Source organism: Monodon monoceros, unplaced genomic scaffold (genome assembly GCF_005190385.1).
Source record: "Monodon monoceros isolate NGI ecotype Baffin Bay Population unplaced genomic scaffold, NGI_Narwhal_1 Super_Scaffold_19, whole genome shotgun sequence".
NCBI lineage: Eukaryota > Metazoa > Chordata > Mammalia > Artiodactyla > Monodontidae > Monodon > Monodon monoceros.
The window spans coordinates 66086833-66103750 of record NW_021703775.1 but is presented as its reverse complement, the minus strand read 5'-3'; the positions used below and the strand labels follow the sequence as shown (position 1 = coordinate 66103750).

General features: G+C 46.6%; 1 protein-coding gene and 1 long non-coding RNA gene across 4 annotated transcripts in view; one reads left to right on the top strand and one right to left on the bottom strand.

The window, feature by feature from the left end:
• PLB1 (phospholipase B1) overlaps positions 1-8567 on the top strand; it is a 133439-nt gene extending 124872 nt beyond the window's left edge. For all 3 annotated transcript variants that reach the window (XM_029231877.1, XM_029231876.1, XM_029231878.1), the window contains 2 exons: positions 6305-6379; positions 7885-8567. In XM_029231877.1, the coding sequence (XP_029087710.1) occupies positions 6305-6379; positions 7885-8088 (279 nt within the window). In that variant the 3' untranslated portion in view covers positions 8089-8567. The remainder of the gene's footprint in view (positions 1-6304; positions 6380-7884) is intronic.
• Positions 897-8713, bottom strand: LOC114900616. The gene is made up of 4 exons (XR_003794893.1): positions 8566-8713; positions 7053-7174; positions 5470-5754; positions 897-1114 (listed from the first exon to the last, which is right to left on the bottom strand). It is a non-coding gene; the product is annotated as an uncharacterized LOC114900616 (long non-coding RNA).
• Between the last annotated feature and the right edge of the window lie 8205 nt (positions 8714-16918).

Sequence of the window (16918 nt, the reverse complement as noted above, 5' to 3'; positions counted from 1 at the left end):
GAACATACAGCCCAGAGGCCACAGGGACAACCCGGCCTTGTGGCTTGCTCTGCCCTTTACAACTGGCCACTCATGACTGGACAGTCAGCTATGTTTGCACAGAGCTCGACCAGTAACCCTGAGCGCTGTATCCTCTTGCACGGAGCAAGTGAATGCCTTTCCAACCCACTGGCTTCTTTTGATCTAGGCTCTGCGGGTAACCCAATCCCCACGCCAACCTGCCTGCTCCCTCATTTCTCCCATGGTGACTAAACAATCCACACGCCTGCTCCTTTCATTGCAGTTTCAGGCCTGCTGCGGCTCTGCCAGGCACCACTGTGCAAATATTCCCACACCTGTCAGCTCCGCCCGCGTGGCCAGTATCTTACTCGGCTGACTCATAATATTGTCTTTCTCCTTAGCTACACCACCTCCTCCTCTTCTCAGAACAGCACGTAAGGAGGTTTTCTCCTTGGCCTACTTAATTGCAGACTCAGCCTTCCTCTGCTTTTGTTTTCCTGGTGTTTTCCCCCTGTTGACACCACATTCTGCCCCCTCCTGGAACTTTCATCATCTCCCATCAGTCCAGGACTCAGAATTGCAATCAGAATACCTTTGAGTTCCCTCCCAACCCTACCTCCACGGTAGTTTTTTAAATCAAAGTTAAAACAATTCCTGAGAGCAGTTATGTTTCTTTTGAAGACTCTTTTGCTTTGAAGTCCAGGTGTCTTTCAGTGGCTGAGTCACTCAATTTCATTCCTTTTAAAATCCCCTCCCCACAAAGACTGGATCTCTCTGCCTGGTCCATTTCTCCCCCTGTGACCTCGGGGGAATCCACAGACTCCAAGGAGGGGCAGGAATGCTGAGCCCTAGCCTTTCCCTCCCAGCATCCCCATCAGGGCATAGTCTTCCTACCTCAGGGCATTCTGAGCCTGCTCAGTGCCAGGACCCTCCACAAGTCTCCTGGGGGTCGATGGCCGTATTGATGACTTTGAACATTACAGGGCCCATTTGTCGCATTCTGCATGATTTAATGTAGTTCTGGCCTTTCTCTTCCGAAACAGCTCGGTAGGTCTTCCCATTCACACAGGTGAGAGGCTTCTATTTCATAAAAGCGAGTAGAAGGGATTTAGATCTGAAAACAAAAAATGAACACTGTCATGGAGCCATATTATTAATACTACAAGACTGTCCACGGCCCCCCAACCACTCTGTCCCAGCCATAACCCAAATTTAAAAAACAAAGCAACGCAAAGCAAAACAAACCTAAAATCATCTATGAGTATGTTATCCTGTGCTATATGATTTGTGGAAATAATTACAGGGTCCAGTGTTTTCCTCCAAAACCGTCTCAGATATAAAGCTATAGCATCATGCCAACTTTTCAGGTCGTCTTCTTCCTGGAATTTCACCACTAAAGTGACATAAAATAAATGACGAACCAATAGACCTGGAAAGGCTCTTAGAGATCATCTAGCCAGAATGCTCTGTAACTAAAATACAGAGACATGGAACAATTTGCCCAAGATCACACAGCCAGCTAGTTGCAGAACAAGGATTAGAACACGGGTCTAATTGCCAAGCGTCCTGGCCACAGCACCACCCTGCCTCCCTGCTCCCAGCCTGATAAGCACATGTGTAACCAGTGAATTCATGTCTCATAATTAGAGTCCTATGACATAGTGTCTGCAGGCTTTGGCTCACACCCTGAGTACCCCACTGTGGCAACAAACACACTTGAAACTGTTGCATCTCCTGCCCCTCCTCTCTGAACAGTTTATGCATCCTTCTCCAGAGACTTCCGCAAAGCCAGAAATACCAACGGCACTAGGGAATTTTTTCTCTTCCTTTTTTTCTTTTCTTTTCTTCAAATATTTATTTACCTATCTATCCATCTATCTATCTGGCTGTGCCGGGCCTTAGTTGCGGCACGCGGGATCTTTAGTTGCAGCATGTGGGATCTAGTTCCCTGACCAGGGATTGAACCCGGGCCCCCTGCATTGGGAGCTCAGAGTCTTAGCCACTGGACCACCAGGGAAGTCCACTCTTCCTTTTTCTTTTGTCTTCTTATGAACAGTTTTTTCTCCTCTTTTCTGATGCCTATTCCTCTACTGCTGCCCGCTCCCTCTTCTGTGGAAATCTTACTCTCAGCTAACATTAGCATCTCCCTGGGCGCTGAGTAACAACGCTAGCCTCCTAGCTGGTTTCCCTGTCTCCAGGCTTACAGCCATTAGAATAGCTCTGGCTGTGTATTACAGTTATCTGGGGACTCTTAAAAACAATTAATACCTACAACCACTTTGGGAAACCCTGGTATATCTACTAAAGCTGAACACATGTATTCCCTATGGCCCCAAAATTCTACTCCTACGTATATCTCCCCAACAGAAAGGTATACACAAGGTTCACCAAAAGATGGATACAACAAGAATTTTCATAGCAGCACTATTCATAGCCCCCAAACAGGAAACTCCCCAAATGTCTACCAAAAGCAGAAGGGACAAACAAACAGCACATTCATAAAATAGAATACCTCACAGCAATGAGAATAAAATTTCAACAACATGCAACTATATATATAAATTTCGAAAACAAGCAAATAAATCCATGGTCTTATTGGGGAGTGGATAGTACTGGAAGAGGGTAGGAGGGAGCCTCTGAGTATTGATTATATTCTGTTCCTTATCTGGATGCTATGTGGGTATGCTCATTTTGTCATAATTTATCAGCAGCTCACTTATGATTTGTACTTGTTTCTAGATGTATGTGAGCTTCGATTAAAAAATCATTTAAAAGAAAAACCAGAAAAAATAACCCAAAAACAAAACAAAAACCCAGTGCCTGGGCCTCATCCCCAGAAATTCTGACTTTGTCTGGGGTAGCACCTGGGTTCAATACGTTTTAGACACTCCCCAGGTGATATTACTGCATAGGGCTTGCAAAGCACTGCCTTAGATCTCCTCACCCCAGGGCAACCGCATAGTCTGCATAAATGAAATCTGACCAAGTCGTGCCCCTGCTCTCAAACTCCCAAGGCTGGCCCCTCCTTGAGGAAGAAAGGCCAGGCCCCTTAGCGCAGCATACCACGCCTTCCGGACTTGGCCCCAATTAACCTCTCGGCAGCCGCTCCCATCTCCCTGATTTGCATTTAGCAATCCAGCAAGGAGTGAAGTTTCCTGCACCACCCATGCTGTCTCCTGCCTCTGTGTGTTTGCCCTCGCTCCTCCCCTTATCTCGGGCTGCCCTTTCAGCCTCCTTCCCCGGCTAACTCTGACCCACCTCAACAGTCAACTCAGGTGCCAGCTTCCACAAGAAGCCTTCTCCGAGTCCCCAGAGCTGGCCCCATGGCACCCTACCTTGTCTCAGTCCTGTCATTTGCCACATCGTTGGTATCCACAGTGTCTGTCTTAGGAAAGGCAGGTTCTAGGAAAAACAATTGCCTTTCTTGTGGCCAGCCTCAGGCGTTTACGAGTCCAGTTCTTCCATCCATCCCCTCAACCACTATTTCCTGAGCTCCATTATGTGGTGGGGACTGCCCCAGGTGCTGGGGAAAAGAGCGTCCCTGCTCTTGGGGAGCTGCCAGTCTAATGGGAAAAAGAGATAAAAAGTAAATAAATCGGGCTTCCCCGGTGGCGCAGTGGTCGGGAGTCCGCCTGCCGATGCAGAGGACACGGGTTCGTGCCCCGGTCCGGGAAGATCCCACATGCCGCGGAGCGGCTGGGCCCGTGAGCCATGGCCGCTGAGCCTGCGCATCCGGAGCCTGTGCTCCGCAACGGGAGAGGCCAAAACAGTGAGAGGCCCGCGTACCGCAAAAAAAAAAAAAAAGTGAATAAATCAATGAGGTAATTTCTGACCACATTCATGGCTTAAAAAAAAAAATAAGGCAGAGTCATGTGACAGAGAGTAACAGTGGAGAGATGGAGGGCTCACCGGAGAGTGACGTGTGAACTGAGAACCGAACGTCGAGAGGCTGCCGGGCACGCAGAGGTCTGGGGCCACAGTGTTGCAGGAAGAGGAAACGACCTGTGCGGGCCAGAGTCAGGAAGGAGCTTGAAGCGTGTGAGGAGCGTAAAGGCCAGTGTGCCTGGAGGGAGGGGAGCAAGGTCAGAGGTGGGCGAGAGCAGGGGCCGGGTCCTTGGATGGCTTTCGGCGGGAGAGCCACGTGATCTGGTTTGCCCTCCGGCTGCTGCATAGAGACAGACTAGAAGGAAGCAAGAGAGGAGTTGGAAAGACCATTAGGAAGCTGCTGGAAGTCCAAGTGAGAGGTGAAGGTGGCCGGGACCAGGGGATGGCAGTGGGGGTGGAGGGAAGTGGTCAGATTTGGGATGTGTTTTGGACTGGCTGGTGGATGAGGCAGAAGAGGAACAGGGGTGATTCTTCAGTTTGAGGTCAAGGAAACTGGGTGGACAGTTGAGGTGTGTAGAGAGAAATAGAGTTGGGAGGGGAAAATCAAAAGTTCTTATTTCGGACATGGTCAGTGTAAGCTGCCTTCCAGAAATCCACCCAGAGGCATCAGGTACGGTGTTAAATGTATGATTCTGGAGCTCAGAGAGAGTCAGAAACGGAGATTTAGGGGAAAAAATGTGCGGGTTATTAGCATAGAAGTGGTATTCAAGACCATGGGGTTTTCTGAGATTTCCTAGAGAAAGAATAGGTGGAAAAGAGCAAAGGACCAACCACCAAGCCTGGAATTTTCTTCCAACTTTTGACCCAGCGACTGATGAGAAGGAGAGAAGGGGGAGGTGGGAGGGAAACGAGAAGTGTTGTGAAAGGGGGGCATCAACTTTGACAAATTCTGCTGAAAAGTCAAGCAAGATGAATCCAAAATAAGTGACCACTGAATCTGGCAAGGTCCTTGGTGACCTTGACCAGAGCTGAGTCAAGTGGTAGAGACTGAAGACCTACTGAATGGGTGTTAGAGAGAACGGGAGGTTGGGAAGTGCAACCAGGGGCTACAAACAACTCTTCTAGAGTTATGAGGAGTAATGGTGAAGGCAGCTGGAGGGGAGGGGGGATGGGGATGGGGATGGGGCTTCAAGGCTGGGAAATAGAGTAGGCTGTGCACCGATGCCGAGGAACCAGTAGAAAGGGAGAAACTGATACAGTCATCAAATCCATATGATCATTACCTTCCTTGACACCAGTTAGTTCCTGGGTTCCTGGAGTATCACTGGGGCTCAGCCAACTGATCTGTAGCATTTGTTCTGTCACTAGGTGGTTCTGCTACGCAGGAAAAATGCTAGGGGCAGTTCAGGAGCCCACCTAGCACCACACAGCTCATTATCAGCGGAGCCAGGACCCCAGTGGATGTGCCCACCATGCTCTGTCCAGTCACCGTGGTGACTCTCCCAAGACCAGAGCAGCCCTTCCTCCTCTAATTGTTACTAACAGACAGGTGGAAATGGCTTTAAGACAACAAAAAGCAAGGTCACGGGCCAGGTGTGGTCATTAGCCGGCATAGTGGACTTTCCCTTCCCTCCTGGGCAGTACCTGGGGGTCAGGAGCTGATGAGGTCAGGAACAGGCAGGGAAGCAGATCATATGATGGGTGGACGCTAGACATTCAGGACAGAGTCTGGATAAGTGAGTGCCAGGGATCCATTCTCCTTGGTGCTGGCCACATGCTGCCAGGGGGCAGGCTACTGGCTTAAGATTCTGGGGAGGGAGTCACAGCAGCTTCCAGCTCATTCTCAGAGGGTCCCAGGATCAAAAGCATGAAGCAGAACCTCCCTGAACCACAGCTGCTCCCTGGGAGGTTTCAAGTAAATCTTTTCATCTATGCGGAAAACACACGAAAGTAGCTCAAGTGAGAAAATGCCAATTTCTTAAGGTTGACAAGCCAAGCGTAATAACGACGTCATAGTAACCAGTATGTTTTCAAAATTTTCCTGAAATTGACTATCCCCAGACACTTCAAGGAGTTGGTAAATATGATTATCACCATTTTATAAAGTTGAAAATGCAGTGTCTGCAGTCACAACCACCCACCGGGAAAGCAGGAGGTGGAGGTCCTGGGCTCTGCCCTTCCACGCTCGCTGCAGCCTCTGGACCGGTCAGTCTCTCCTGGGCCTCAGTGTCCTCCTCAGTAAATCCAGGACACAGACTCAGCGTTGCCCCTCCTCTGATGGACTCCGACCTGTCAGTCCGTGAGTCAGAAGTCAGGTCCAGCTCCGGCCCCAGGGCCGCTAGTGTCTGCCACAGGTCTTGCCCCTTTGGCTGGTTTCAGCCTCGCAAAGGGAGGGAATCTGGTGTGAGATTCTCCTCCCTCGGACAGGGAGGTCTCTCCCAGCTTTGGAGGGAACCAAGGTTTCCTTTTCTCTTTGCAGCTGGAACCCGTGGGTCAAAAGACAACCTCCAACAACTTCACCTATAGCCGAACCAAACTCAAGTGCCCCTCCCCTGTGAGTAAGGTCCTGCCTGTCTAGAGTGGAACAGGTGCCTGGGTTGGGGGAGGGGGGAGGTCCTGGCCATCTGGAGGCACAAAAGTCCCCTGGGAGGCTTCACCATCATGCACGTTCATTCACGACCACCATTCTCAAATCTCACCTCCCCTGGCTGCCCTGACACTTCTCAGGTCCTCAGGGAGCCGCAGCCAGAAGTGAGGGGAGGGACAAAGGGATGGGTTCACCGAATCAGGAAGAGGCCCGGGGAGGCAGATGAGCGAGCACTGGCCAGAACCTCGTTACCCCCGTGACCCTGGAGGGTCTGTGGCATCCTCTGTCTTAAACATGCGTCGAGGAGCCCTCCCATGCCAGGCACGCTCCTGGGAGCTGGGGGTTGGGAGGAAAAGAGAAATAAGAGGCCGTGCCTGTTCTGGGTGCCCACATCGTCTTCCTGGCCTTCCAGCACCACCAGTGTCCAGGCCCGCACCGCCCTCGCCCGGACCAGGGACGAAGCCCCAACCTTGTCTCCCCAGCTCTCCTTTCTCCCTTCTCTGTCCGTCCTGTAATCGTGCCAGACCCAGAGTGGCCCACCTGGAAGGAATTCCAGTCTTGTCAAGGCTGTCAAAACCCTTCCCCGGTCCCCGCGCCCACGGAGGAGAGTCCAGATAAGAGGCCCACCTTCCTCTCTCACCTTAGGCACACACTCCGCTCCTGGAAAACGGAGCGGCTTCCCAGAGAAGCCCCACGACAGCCCCCGTCTGTGCATCTGCTTCTGCCATCTGCTCCTTCTGGAGGCTCATCCCCCATCTCCGCCTGTGGGAAATTTTCACATCCTGCAAGGCCCAGATGTTTCCCTCTCTGGGCTACTGTCCACCTTATCTCACCCTACCACTCCCACCCCAGACACACATCAGCATTGGTCTCTCTCTTCTGTGCGCACCTCTCACAAGCACTGACCCAGGCTCCTCTGTGATGTGATTGTTTCTGAACATGTCTTATCTCCCACTGGACCACGAGCACTGATGTCACACCTGAACCCTCAGGCCCTCTCCCAGTTCCTAGCACAGGGCTCCACGCAGCCACCATGCCACCAGCATTCACCGGGGGGAAGGAAAGGATCCAGGGAGGCAGGCCCTTCACATTTGGGTTCTTAACCTACTACAGAACCAGCTGTCCTTCCACACCGACCTTCCCTGCTCGCGGGCACTCCTGGGATGGGAGGATGGGAATAGCTGTCCGGGGCGGCCTAGAGGAAACAGAGGTGGGCACTCTGCAAGCTCCTCAGGACTCTCTTCCACGGGTCACCTATCAGTTCCCGATCTTTGGAGGTTATAGCTGGGTGTTGACCACTTTGGATACCCCTCCTTATTCAGGGGGTTGGGGCACAGTGTGGATGAAGGAGCTTTACAAACAGGGATGAGCTGTGGAAACAAGGTTATTGCACCGTCTCTGGGATGGGGACTACACAAGCCTCAGATGGGTGGTTTTCAGGCCCTGAGCCCTGACCCTCTCCTCCTCCACAGGGGCGCCCCTACATCTGCACCCTGAGGAACAGTCGGCTGCTCCAAGACCAGGCTAAAGCAGACCCCCCAGTGCTCTCCTGGGCCGTGCCAGTGGCAGCAGGAGGCGGCCTTGCGGTTGGTGTCGGCACAGTGATGGCCTGGAGAGCCCTAAGGGGTCGCCAGAGGGAAAATCCTCCCATAAGTCTGAACGCTGTGAGCTTGTAGGCCCGCCAGCCCTGTGCGGGCTCTCATCCTGAATTCCCCAGCCACGTTCCTCACCAGCCCTCTCCCTTGGCCACCCCTGGCCACTACGGAGGTCACTTGCTTCAACACCTGGTAATGTAGGAAGCCAAAGGGACAGTCACAACTTCTTGGGGCCTGAGACCTATGATCCTGGAATTGGCACATCTAAATAAAGGCCAAAGCCGTTCTATTCTTGGGTTTGCCTGCTTGAAGCTCTCGCCTTCCAACCTGTCGTGTGGCGCAGATGTGGGAGCTGGGACCTTGTCTCAGACAGGGATGGCCAACCTGAGCCCAGACTGGTACCCAACAGGCATATCCTCAGTCACCAAAACCACTATTTCAAATGTGGGAAAAACCTTGGTCACCAGGGTTTGGCTGGAATTTTGGAGCTTGCCTGCCATCACTCAGTACCATCCAACATCTTTTCTGTACCCAGGACAAGGTAGAGCATTGTGGTACCTCCAAGGTTGTGCATGTCACGGCCTGGCCAAGAGACGAACTCTTTCAAAAATACAAGATGCTCTGTGACAGCGTGTGGTTCAGTCCTGGGGCAGTGGCAGGTAAATGCGTCTGCTTTCAAGAATAGGAGTTCCTTGGGAAAGGGTTCCTGGAAGAGAGCAATTCTGAAATGTCATTTTAAAAAAAGGATTGGGACATGAATGCTTCACATATCCTCAACCTGATTTTCTCAAGGTGCTAAATTTAGAAAAGAATTCCTCTTTCTACATTACCAGGTTTATGAGAGAGCTAGAGAGAGTCTGATAACACAAGCTCCCTCCATTCAGCCCCTAGCAGGGGCAAGGCCCTGAGCTGGATGTCTTACACAGATAAGCTCTTTTATTCAGCACAAAAACCCAGGGCGGGGTTGATGGTCATTTCTGAAGACAGAAATAGTGGTTGTACAACACTGTGAATGTACTAAATGCCATGAATTGTTCACTTTCAAATGGCTAATTGTATGTCATGGGAATTTCACCTCAATAAAAAGCAAACAAAAATCCATTATCATCAGGATCTAAGTATCTCTCTGACCCCAAAGCCTGAGATGACAAAGAATGTGAGTTAGAATCCCAGATGTACCATTTGAATGTGTGGCTTTCACAGCAAACCCCATCACCAGCCTAGGTCCCAGTTTCTCAGACACCTCATCTATACAATTCGAATGAGAGTACCCATTTTGCCTGTCTCCCAGCACTGCTAAAAAACAAGATGCCGTAGAAAAGTGCTCTGTAACTCTAAAATACTGCACCCACGACAGTGGGTTGTCTTCTCCTCTGTGAAGAGTTGAGCTAGGGTCTAGGCTGCTGGGGATGCAGAGGGGTCCAGAGATGGGTTTAGGAACTGGGGGCAATGTATGGGTGAAGACTGCCCACCTTCCTCTCATGAAGGGTCATCATATTGTTTCTCTTTGGCAAAAATAGAGTCTGCAGAGGACCTACCCAGTCGCAGGTTTCTGCTGGTTTCAATTTCTGCTTCTGTACAAAGGGAACAGCATACCTGCCCCACTTCTTCCTGTGGACGAAAAACAATATCACATACCCTAAAGAACCAGCAATCCCAGCTTGTGTTCCTGGCTTAACACAGTGTGACAACCAAGATAACTCATTAAGTTGAAGAGTTCGACTTTTTTTTTTTTTTTAATAAGTTTCCCTTCCAGTAGCTCCTACTTCAAAGAACCATGGAATTCATAACCACAAGTCTCCCCTCACTTGGGTTGGGGGTTGCAATTTATACTACCTGAGTAATCCAGGAGCCCCCAGTCTGAAAAGTTAATGAAAGGTGTGGTTCCCAGACTGGTCACCAAGGAACACTTTGCAGAAATAAAGAGAAATCCTCTTTGGAGGGACACAACCGCAAACCAGGCCCCAAATTCCCACCAAATACACACTAAAAAGACAAAATTTAAAAATACATGAGAGCACTTACTTGAACCTGGTGGTATTATATATACACGAAAACATGTCCTTTTCCTATAGGAAAATGTTCAATTTAGTTAGGAAGCCAATCACAGCCACACCAGGAACAAAACCACCAAATCCTGAGAAAGCTACACTCTGAGATACTCTCCATAGAGGCTTTCGAGTTCAAGAAAGATTAGTGTGGATTAAACTTGGTCAAAAGACTTCACAAAGGACATAGAACTCTAATTGAGCTCTGAAGAATGGAGAGGTGATTTGGTTTGAGGCTGAAAAGAATGGGGTCATGGAGACTGGGAAAACTCCATCTAAGTGGAGAGGTGAATGAGCATGGTGTGTATATAGGGACAACAAGAAAGATGTTGTCCAGAAACAATGAGGATGGATGAGCCAGATACAGTCAGATTAGGGACACACTATGGAAAGGACAAGGGATTAATAGTGATTATATTGTTACAATGGTTGTAATACCAGGCTGCATTTGATTTGGGACTAAAATGCTATTGGGAAAAGATTGGTACAAAGAAAAATAACATCAATAAGCGTTGACTTAGAGTGCTAACTCTATGACAGGCAACATGGTACAGAATAATTAAGCTTCCACATCCCTGTTTATCATCCCCTTTTTACAGAAGAGAAAACCAAGACTCAGAAGAGTTAATTGGCCCAGAGTTATACTTTCATTACATAATGGGACATTCATCAAAATGAATACTGGTTTCCAGGGTAGGGGAATAACCCCAAAATACAAAACAGGTGATTCTAGCAGTAAATTGGGCTGAACTGCAAATAAACGTGATATAAAATAAAAATCTAGAAAAGAGGGATACACATTATCCTCACAAGGCTATGATGGCACCACGAGTTCCTGTGCCTCCAATTGGTCTGAAGAACTCAGCCATCTCTAGTTAGTAAGCTGTGATTTTAAAAATTAACTATAGGGGCTAAGATTTATTTTGCTAGAGTATATGTGGAGTTATATAGCAGCTAGCAAATCTTTTAATTAGGAAAAAAAAATGAAGAAACAATCCCAGTGAGAATTAGTAGACACAACAAATGACAGGATTAGACCCACATTTTACATAATAGTATTGAAGACAGACTATATGTAAGCAGATTTTGAAAGATTAAAGACAAAAGGGACTATTCTGTATGATGCTGTAGTACTGGATACATGACACTATGCATCCTTCAAAACCAAAAAAACTGTACAACACAAAGAATGAACCCTAAAGGCAACCATGGACTTTAATAGTGCATCAATATTGGTTCATCAATTGTAACAATGTACTCCACTAATGCGAGATGTTGATAATAGGAGAAACTGTACAGGGGTAGAGAGCGGGTATTTGGGAACTCTGTATTTTCTGTACAATTTTTCTGTAAACTTAAAACTGCTCTAAAAATAAAGTATATTAGTAAAAACAGGAACTTAAAACATGAGATAAGACTAAGGTAATTTTTTAATGAAGGCAGATTTATATAAGAACCAAATGGAAATATATTATTAAAAATAATCTTCAGTAGATTTGTTCAAATAACAGATTTGACCCTCAATGAAACAACATGTCTTGTGTATTTACTATGTATCAGGCACTGTTTTTAACAGTAAGTCTATATTACTCATTAATTCTCACAACAGCCCAATGAGATAGGTACTACTATTATCCCAATGTTACAGACAGAAAAACTAAAGCAGATTCGGGGTCTTTTCAGTCTTTTTGTAAGAATTAAATTAGATAAAAACAATAGTTTAAAAAATAGGTATTCAATAATTCCCATATCCCATATTAAATCCAATAGATTATTTAGGAGGGCTTTGTGAAACAACCATAATAATGAAAATATATTTGGTACCTTACAGTTTACAAAGCACTTTTATATGTTCTCATTTGATCCTCACCACAAACTTGGAAGTGCAGTATTATTAAGAAAAAATATCCCAAACTTGGAAAGAAGGCAGGAGAGTGACCACGTGTCCTATTAATGTCACTGTTGAACAAAGCTCATCTAAGAAATATTTAGTTATCTAGAATACACTTGTGTTTGACTTTGCTATTTACTATTTGATTAGAGCTCAGATATTATGAAGTTATGTGGACTAATGGATTTCTGACTGGTAGAAAAGATAAAATCAAGGTTATGATTTTATCACCCTATAGAACATTAACTAGTTTTCTATTAGCAACATCATTTCAGTATTCCTTTGACCAGCTAACAACATAAATCTCCATTCCTCAAATTCTCCTTTGAATCAGACTTGACCATCTTAATAATTCCCTTATTAATCACTGAGTTAAAGTCTTGACATACATTCATCCTGTATTTGTATGAGAATCATATTTTAAACTTTTTAGAAAGAAATGACTTTTTAAAAATACCTAAGGGGGGACTTCCCTGGTGGTCCAGTGGTTAAGAATCTACCTTCCAATGCAGGGGACGTGGGTTCGATCCCTGGTCGGGGAACTAAGATCCCACATGCTGTGGGGCAGCTGAGCCCGTGAGCCACAACTAAGATCCAACGCAGTCAAATAATAAAATTAAAAATACCTAAGGGGAAAACTAATTTTTAAAAATTATACAAAAGTATATAAAACCACAGGATATATTATAAAAACCTAGTAAATCTGAACAAGTGGAAACCGACAACCCAGTAATTCCATCCCTAGGTGATGGCTCTCAAAGAAACATTTGCAAATGTGTCTCTCTTGGGAGATGTGTAGGAGAATATTTATGGCAGTGTTGTTCATAAAAACAATAAAGCCAGAAACAATGAGGTCAATGTCCATCAATAATGGACTGGGAAAACAGCTCATGGTGTATTAATATAACGGAGTAATTATGCATCCGTGAAAATAACTACAGCTGCGTTCATCAGCTTGGGTGACTCTTACATATAACGTTGAGCGAAAAGAAGAAAGTATTACAAAGAACACATGTAAGACGACTCCCTTTAAACATGGAGACAGGCGGTAAAAGTAGAAAAGGAAATCAGTGTAACCATTATCAGAAAAACCATAATGCTACTTTTGAGAGGAGGAGGGGTTGGTGATTGAGGAGGGATATGCAGAAGGCTTCTCAGATACTGGAATGGCAATTTCTAAACGTGGGTGGTAGTTTCGCAAGATCTTGCTTGATAACTATTCTTATAATTGAATGTATATATATATATTTCAGGCTTTTTCTGTATGTGTATTTCATATTTTTTAAGTTAAAAGAATGAAGGAGGAAGATGTTTTATAAAAGAACCAAGCTAAATTAAGCTGCTTATTCATTCAGTGACCAGTTGGAAGAGTTTCTTCTTTTTTTTTTTTTTTGCGGTACGCGGGCCTCTCACTGTTGTGGCCTCTCCCGTTGCGGAGCACAGGCTCCGGATGCACAGGCTCAGCGGCCATGGCTCATGGGCCCAACCGCTCCATGGCATGTGGGATCCTCCTGGACTGGGGCACGAATCCGCGTCCCCTGCATCGGCAGGCGGACTCTCAACCACTGCACCACTAGGGAAGCCCCTGGAGGAGTTTCTTTACCCAAGGGCCACCTACAGAAATTTGGTGAGTGTTCAAAGTCACTAAAGTGAAGTAAACATAAGTCAAAGTTGATCGGGCAAAGAAAGAGAGATCCCACATCCAGCTGGTGAGGAATCAGCCTCCCTGCAGCAGGCCAGTTTGGGCCCAGCTCCTGAGCAGCATGGCGATGTTGGGTGGCAGCCAGGGCTCACCAGGCTTCAGCAATAGGAGGCCACTCAGGTGTGTCCCCCCTGTGTTCCATGCAAAGTCTAGAAGACTTGTCACTATAAGCTTGTCCCACTGTTCTGGCAGCTGGTACTGTGATACACCAAGGGCCAAGGGAACATGTGCCTTCCCAGAGGCCCAGAGTCCACCCCTCCTGGGCCCTGGCTACGCCATGCATTACCAAGAGTGCTGCCATCAGGACAGTGTCACACAGTGCTGGGTGAGCAGGAAGTGAGGACGATGGGAGAAGGAGGGGAGGAAACAGAGGCTTCTCCTAAATACATTCACCCAGATGGCGTTTCAGTCAGTTGAACTTCATTCTTTATGATTAAGTAAAGTCTCAAGCACAAGCAGGCTCCGGGAGCAGGGGAGCTGGGGATCAGATGGGAGCAAAAAGGGATTCCAGTCCTGAATGATCAGGAGTGACCTTATTTCTTCAACTGTAATAAAGCAGGGATAATGTCTACCTTAAAAGGCTGTCAGCAGATTAAACGAGAAAAAAATGTATGACAAGGGTCTGGCAGAGGAGGAGCTTGAAAACATGGCAGCTGTAGTTATTCTCCTCTCCTGTGTGCAAACTGGGCCGAAAGCGTGTCCATGAATCCTGCTCTCCCCACCCTCGGCAGTGCGTTGTCCACTCTGGTCCTCCAAACATTTTCAACCTAAGCCTAGAATAAAGTGATTGGCCTTCCAGCAGAAGCTCAGCCTCCCCCCAGTAATCTAAGAAGAGGCCTCTCCCTTGGATAGAACAATTGAGGCAGCAGCCCTGGGTCCCACACTCAGAGGTGAACAGGGTGGCCTCAGGTGCCTCTGACGGTTCCTTTCTGAGCATAAATGAATTCAATTCGGAATTGTCTGAATTGCTGAGATCCCAAAAGGACTATGAAAGAAGTTGACAGTACAGCCTTCCAAGTGTTATTATCATCTTGGTTCCTCTAACTGGGGGAATATCTCAGGATCCAGGATACAAAGGAGGGCAGGCTCTCACCTTCCAGTCCCCAAATCACCTGGGAGGCAGCCTTTTCCCGTGCTCACTCGGCCAGGGGACTCTGTAATGTTACAAAGTCTGGTTTTAGTTGATTTCTAAACCTGTCTAGGCTTAGAAATAAAAAAGCTAGCCCTGCCTTAGACCATTATAGTGCTCTGCACTCTCAAAAGCCAGAGTGAGACAGGACCTCCCTGCACCCCTGTCCCCTGTCTGTGGGGAGAGGAAGGAGGAGGCCAAGGGGTGTCAACCCCCTAGAGAGGAAGTGCTGGACCCTGGGGCAGACCCGAGGTTGCCCTACCCACAGGGAGGCCTACAGGGCAGCTTGGTTTTTTCCACTTGCTGGAAAAATAGCTCAGAGCTTATCTCCTGTGCCCTGCAGATCGATGATAACATCATTATATATGGAGGCTCCATGTCGACCTTTCTTTTCCAGTTCTTTCTGTAACTCATTTTACACAGGAGAGCACATGATCGGGATCTCTTTGGGTCTGAAATCCCCTGAGGAGACAAGGAAACAGTTTCCAGAATTGTCCCCAGGGCAGCCCTCCTTCTAGAAGGCGGCACAGGTACCTGTGACACCAGCCTGCTGCTGGCATATCTCACAAGGCTGTTGTGAGAGTTCGGGGAGGGTCCGAGGGCTGAATATGGAACACACCTAGCACAGAGTGAACACTCAGTGAATTTAGCTCCTATTAGTGTTATTTATAGACGCACCTCAGGATTCACATTTGATGGGTTTTGTTCCTCTGCCAAGTGCTTATTTATGTATTCAGTACCCCCGCCCCCCTCCACGAGTTGATGTTTATGTTGTTCCTATGATGGAAACATTTTTACCGATTGATGTCTTCATTCAGCCAGCCCGCCAGGCAGCCTATGGAACTGAGGCTCCTTATCACGTGCTCTGTGTGGGCGAGAAGTAAACTTGGATGAGGAAGACTCGGGTCACCTCCAAGGGATTTACATTCTGCTGTAGGGATTGCCACACTATTTCGATTATGTACCTGCAAAAAATGTCAGCACGTGAACCACAATATAGCGATGTTTATTTACAAACTATATAGGTATATAACTATACTAATATATCAATCACAAAACTCACAAAAATAGACATTTGTAAAGAACAAGATAAAGGTGAAGTAAAGGTTTTGCTCTTGCTAAAATAGTAATATTTGGGGGGGAGGACAGCGTTTTGATTGAAAATGTTTCACTATTTTTAGACTCTTGATTTAGAGCTTTGTGATATGACTATTCAAAGGCCTTGTTTCAGGTTAATTTTCTTTCTGAACTGGCTTTCAAAGATATTCATGGCTTGGGAATTCCCTGGCGGTCCAGTGGTTAGGACTTAGTGCTTTCAATGCTGGGGCCCGGGTTCAATCCGTGGTCAGGAACTAGGTTCCCACAAGCCACATGGCATGGCCAAAGGAAAAAAAAAAACAAAACCATGGCTGAAAAAAGATTCCTCACAAAGATGGATTGTTCCAAACAAAAGATGTACCTGGTTGGTTGTGCTAAGTCATGATTCTCATTCAATTGTACAGGTTTTTGTTGAACGTCACTCATGAAATACGCTTCTTCCTGATGTTAATCTTTATTTTTTAGCAAACTATCTGGAAGCTATCCGATTTGTCACAGATGGGTTCACACCCCACTGATGAAGTCATTTTGAAATTTTAAAAGCAGGTTTAAAAAGTTTACTTCCCAGATATTTTTAATGTACACAGATATGAGAGTTTATGGAGGGAGCTCATCATTGTCAGCAGCGGAATCACATAATAGTAGCAACATTTTCAAACATGTGTTTTCAAAGCCAGCTCCCAACACCACCTATTTTGTTTGTTTTGTTGTTGTCATTTTGTTGAATTTCATTTTTTTAATTTATTTTACTGAATTATAGTTGATTTTAAATGTTGTATTAATTGCTTCTGTACAGCAGTGATTCCGTTATACATATATGTACATTCTTTTTCATATTCTTTTCCATGATTTATCACAGGATATTGAATATAGTTCCCTGTGCTATACAGTAAGACCTTGTTGTTTATCCATTATCTATATAATAGTTTGCATCTTCTAATCCCAAATTCCCAGTGCATCCCTCTCCCACTCCCCTACCTTTGTTTTTAAAGAGTATTTTCACACACCACACTCTACAACTTACTTTCAGAAAGCAATTACTT